This window comes from Colias eurytheme, chromosome 31, assembly GCF_061535395.1.
Source record: "Colias eurytheme isolate Ceu_HAF_F1 chromosome 31, ilColEury1 Martin Lab GWU primary, whole genome shotgun sequence".
In the NCBI taxonomy this organism is placed as follows: Eukaryota; Metazoa; Arthropoda; class Insecta; order Lepidoptera; family Pieridae; genus Colias; species Colias eurytheme.
In genome coordinates this window covers 4,789,686-4,795,685 of record NC_143010.1, presented here as the reverse complement: position 1 = coordinate 4,795,685, position 6,000 = coordinate 4,789,686, and the positions used below count along the sequence as shown (strand labels likewise).

The 6,000-nt window shown below is 34.2% G+C and overlaps 1 protein-coding gene across 1 annotated transcript in view; it reads left to right on the top strand.

The window, feature by feature from the left end:
- Positions 1-2,050: 2,050 nt before the first annotated feature.
- The window catches only part of LOC149895580 (monocarboxylate transporter 12-like), a 32,736-nt gene continuing 28,786 nt past the window's right edge, over positions 2,051-6,000 (top strand). Inside the window, exon 1 of the mRNA XM_090118932.1 lies at positions 2,051-2,333. Coding sequence (XP_089975058.1) covers positions 2,301-2,333 — 33 coding nt within the window. The 5' untranslated portion in view covers positions 2,051-2,300. The remainder of the gene's footprint in view (positions 2,334-6,000) is intronic.

Here is a 6,000-nt window from a genome sequence, read left to right as displayed (position 1 = left end):
AGGTAGATTTTCTCTATCTTTTGGGAATTTTTACCTATGGGATAAACTGAAACACTGAGAATAAGCAAAGCCTCAGTTGAGCGAATAAATATTGGAATTTTAAACGTTAGTTTCAAAATTGGATTTATTTATTTATTTATTTACATTCACATTTCATAAACAATTTACACATATAGTTAACTAGCTTCCGCCCGCGGCTTCGCCCGCGATTTCAAAGAAAATCCCGCATAGTTCCCGTTCCCGTGGGATTTCCGGGATTGCGTCATTTTCCCGGGATAAAAAGTAGCCTATGTCCTTTCTCGGGTATCAAAATATCTCCATACCAAATTTCATGAAAATTGGTTCAGTAGTTCAGGCGTGATTGAGTAACAGACAGACACACAGAGTTACTTTCGCATTTATAATATTAGTATGGATATCATAAATTAATTTGAAAAATTATACAATAAAATAGGAGGAACTCCGGTATCTGTGGTAGTAGGTATAAACTGTGCTACAGATACCGCCCACCCCTAAAATTAAACTAGAAATTAAGTATGCTATTTTTTTAATTTAAGATTAAAATTAAAATTACAGATTTAGGTTTCAACTAAGGTAATTTTTTATCGTGGTATTGTATAGTTAATGAACAATTTGTCATCGGCCTCCTTCAATTGAAATAAGTATACCATTCAAAATAGCTACCCTCCCAAACCTCCCAAACCAGCCCCCCTAGACTAGTGGCTTTCTATTAGCGTAAAGTTCAATAGAATAGTTATGAATGTATGAGATTGACCGTTGACGTAATCAATCGTCGTCGTCGTCGTAATCAAACGTCAATCTCATACATTCATAATCTAAGGGCGTATTCAGAAAGAAAGCTTGAAACTTATAAGCGCTTATCGACGCTTGTCATGTTCATATATTTTCCTGCGCAGGTTACCAGCGCTGACAAGCGCCGATAAGCGTTTATAAGCGCTTATAAGTTTCAAGCTTTCTTTCTGAATACGCCCTATTCTATTATCTATTCTCTTATCTATTCTTATTCTATTGAACTTTTCTAGCCACTTGTCTAGGGGGGCTGGTTCGATACCAATATTACAATTACCTAAGAAAATTGTATTGACGAAAGTAGCAAAGCTCTTTGCGCAGGACGTAGCGTTTGTCATTTTTAAAAACAACTGAATATTTTTTGATTTGCCAAGATATGTGATGGAGATTTTTTAGTCTTTATCTCTATGTTTATGCTTCTTGTTTATATTTAACGACTTTTTTAAACTCGATTTTACCCACTTTAAATAGACAGATTTAATTCAAACTTTGTACACTTATTAAGGATCGGTGAAAATACAATAATTACATGAATTTATCTTATAAGTGTGTTTATTTGTTTATTTTTAAACGAAGCACATATTTATTTGATTATAGCCAATAATATTATATTACTAGCTTTCCACCCGCAGCTTCGCCCGCGTAGTCAAAGAAAAACCCGCATAGTTCCCGTTCCCGTGGGATTTCCGGGATAAAACCTATCCTATTTCCCGAGTGAAAAGTAGCCTATGTCCTTTCTCGGGTATCAAAATATCTCTATACCAAATTTCATGCAAATTGGTTCAGTAGTTAAGGCGTGATTGAGTAACAGACAGACAGACAGAGTTACTTTTTTTTTACGCTGCAATAGGGGAGCGCTTGGCCACGATCTCGCCTGATGGTAAGCTGAGATGTTGCGTAAGATGGAGCGCGCTTCCCTAGAATGTACCTGTTCACTCTCCTCTTGAAGACCCCCATATTGTACTCATCGGGGAACACAGATTCAGGAAGCATGTTCCAGTCCCTAGCGGTTCGAATGAAGAATGACGCATTTATAATATTAAAGTATGGTTTAATTCTGCATAGGTAATTTAACAATAGTTGACTTGCATGTCAAATTACGCTCCTAGTTTCCTTGCCTTGCCATAAAAAGAAGAAGCATTAAACAACAGCCTAGTCTAGACAAGAAATTCTAGATTTTGTGGGAATGGTAACATTGATATTGATTTCTGCGACGCATGCGTATTTAGTGCTAAAATAGTCACTCGAAAGACTGTTGCGAGGCGATACGCTAAAAATTTATACATTTTGATATACGACCGCGATGTGTCCGTAATTTTTTACGTGTTTATTTGGAAATTGTAAGGAAAATCAAGTGAAAAACCTTTGAACAGTGTTAGTATTGTAGAACCAATGTTTCATACGGTTTTCACCGTATTCGGTAGAAAATTAGAGTCGACGGAATCGGAAGATCATATTTGTACTACGCCAGCTCCTCCTGATATTGAGAAATGTCTTTGCCCCGGGAATTCGTGTATAATAAGGTTGGTTATCTAATTCTACTATGGATAAAACCATAGATAAGTAATAGTTATATCCAAGAAGGTTATATATTCTATATACTTCCGGGGTCACTTCAGTTCATTTGGGTTGTCTCTTTCTGTGGTCGTTTAGGAAATTGATTCTTTTCTATATATTCTATAATGTTCTTGCTAACTATATATTTAAGAGACGGAGGTGCATGTATGTTTTTATCTTTTAAAGATCACTTTTTAATTTTTATATCAAGGTAAAATTATGCACCTGTGATGGGTTTAACGACACAATTTAATATGCAAGCTCTAATCGCTTCCAAGCGCTCAAGCCTTCTTCTTGTCTTAAAAATACATTTAACGGAAAATAAACAAGACAGAAAAGAAAAAACATTCACAGATAATTAATAATCTGTGTCATGATGCTATTATATAAAAATACGCTACAAAGAAAGCTTTTAGGAATGTCGGTTTCAAGTCAAAACTATAGGAAGAGCTATTTTCTATTCGCTACGGAAGTAAAATATTCAGTTTTTTTTTAATAATTCATGTGGGACTAGCTGTGCCCCGCGATTTTACCCGTATTGTTCCGTTCCTTTGGGTCTTAGCGTGATGATATATAGCCTATAATAGCCTTTCTCGATAAATGGGCTAACTAACATGTTTAGTCAGATACCAGCTACATATCTACATTTACTGATTTTTTGAGAGTGTATTGTCTTGATGCATTGTTGTAAATGTAAACAATAATTAATTTATTACGAACTTAATTATCACTACATAATATAAAACAAAGTCGCTTTCTCTGTCCCTTTGTATGCTTAAATCTTTAAAACTACGCAACGGATTTTAATGCGGTTTTTTTTAATAGATAAAGTGATTCAAGAGGAAGATTTAATATATGTATAATTTATTAGGTTTTAGACAAAGCGAGCGAAGCCGCGGGCGATAAGCTAGTTACTTAATAAAATATTAGAATAAGGACCAATATACCGTTTATTTCCCATATTTAATGTTTAGATGATGGAATATAATATGATACTCAAAAAATATTACGAAATATTAAACAAATACTTATTTATTTTATTTTATTTTATTACACTTATGGCTGATTTTTCAATCCTTGGTTAAAACTTATTCGTCGAATAATGTATAAAACTACCATTTTAAAAACGTATTCTAATTGCCCGTATTTGACAGTTTACGTGACATTTTAATATTATCGTGTAATACTTTATTGGACAGATAAGTTTTATCCAAGCATTGAAAAATCGGCCCTTAATTGTAATACAACCATTAAATAACAAAAAACAATAAAAAAGATACTCGTACCATACGAGAAGGACGTATTACATTTGGCGGCCTAATCACTAAGCAGTGATCTCTGCCAGGCAACCAAGCGGCTAAAAAGCGAAATATTTAATAATAATTTTTAATTGAGCTGTAATTAGAAAAATCATAAAAATAAAAAAGATTTATACACTGGTTTAATGCTCTAAGAGACTAAATGAATATTATATGCAACTATGTTATCATCACAAAAATAACAACATTTTTAACCAGAATATTCCAGTAACATAGATATTTATTATTTAACTTCAGCCCACGCCTTCAGTTGACGTAGTTCTTTGTTAAAAATAACTGATCTATACTAATATTATAAAGCTGAAGATTTTGTTTGTTTGAACGCGCTAATCTCAGGAATTACTGGTCCGATTTGAAAAAATCTTTCAGTGTTAGATAGCCCATTAATCGAGGAAGGCTATAGGCTATATATCATTACGCTAAGATCAACAGAAGCGGAGCCACGTGGGTGAAACCGCGGAGCACAGCTAGTATTAGATACTTAACTTCTGCCCACGCCGTCACTTGACGCAGTTCTTTGTTAAAAATAACTAATGGACGTATATACGCAAACCATGACCTATTTGCATAGCAAATTTTCTACTATAATCAGTATTTTTTTACTTAATCGAGCATAATTTACTGAGGAGCAACTAAAAAGAGCAACAAGCCAAATATCATTAAAATTCACTTGCAAATATCACATGTTGTCGAATTTTTTAGTTCTATGACAGTTGACACGCTTGTTTCCGAACGATGTTTTCCTTCACCAATTACATGATAATACATATATACCTAGATGGTGATAGATGCTGTGCATAACGTGCAGAAAAGCTGAAATAACTTATTTATTTATTGCATGCTCGTCTTATTGCACGCCTCATAAGCGAAGCGTTGAGGTGGGTACTAGGTACTGTCACTTCGCGCAAAACATCTGATTTTTCAAACTTAAAATGTCTTTATGTATCATACATTGCACTTGTAAGATAATACATACACACACATATTAAGAAAAAACACTATTTTTAACGTTCATGATATTTTTGATGTCATTTTTGTTATTTAAACTATAGTCCATTGAATGAATCCTTCCAAGGGGGGTCTAGAGTGCGTGAGTTAGTAACGTAAGATGTTTCTTCGGAAACATGTCAAGAGTCCCTAGGTAATAAACATACTAAAATCCCGGGCCACTAGGAGGAGCCCCGGAGTGGGGGGAGGGGGGAAATGGGTCCATTTTTTCATTTTTCGCTTAAATCTCAAAAACGGTACATGTTAGAGAAAAACTTTCAAGGAAAAGTTGAAAGGCCATAGAATTATCTACAAGTTGTACCTACATCATTTTTTCCTATATCCTACCGTTTCTGAGTTATGCGCAGTAAAACATGATTTTGGCTCAAACAATTTCCACATCAATCGATCAAAAAATATTTCTTTCTTCCAAAAAACTCAAATGTGCAACTTGTGACCGGTACTGATAGATTGCTCTTAATTAGGTCTATAATTGGTAAAATAAACACATTCCTCCATGGAAGCCTTTAGGAGGAATCGATTGTCAAAATATTATATTAGGGCAGTTTGAGTTACTGAACATGATCTTTTTATTTTTTTCTTCCAAAAAACTCAAAAGTGCAACTTGTGACCGGTACAGATAGATTGCTCATAATTAGGTCTATCATTGCTAAAAATACCAGATTCCACCACGGAGGCGTTTACGGGAAATTGTATTTTATCAGGGTAGTTACGATACATGAACTTTTTATTTTTTTTCTTCCAAAAAGCTCAAAAGTGCAACTTGTGACCGGTACAGATAGATTGCTCATAATTAGGTCTATCATTGATAAAAATAACAGATTCCACCATGGAGGCGTTTACGGGGAATTGAATTTTATTAGGGTAGTTAGTTAAAAAGTTCATGTATCGTAACTACCCTAATAAAATTCAATACCTCCTAAACGCCTCCATGGTGGAATCTGGTTTTTTTATCAATGATAGACCTAATTATGAGCAATCTATCTGTACCGGTCACAAGTTGCACTTTTGAGTTTTTTTGGAAGAAAAAAAATATAAAGTTCAAGTATCGTATCTACCCTAATAAAATTCAATTCCCCGTAAACGCCTCCGTGGTGGAATCTAGTATTTTTATCAATGATAGACCTTATTATGAGCAATCTATCTGTACCGGTCACAAGTTGCACTTTTGAGTTTTTTGGAAGAAAAAAATAAAAAGATCAAGTTCAGTAACTCAAACTACCCTAATATAGTATTTTGACAATCGATTCCTCCTAAAGGCTTCCATGGAGGAATGTGTTTATTTTACCAATTATAGACCTAATTA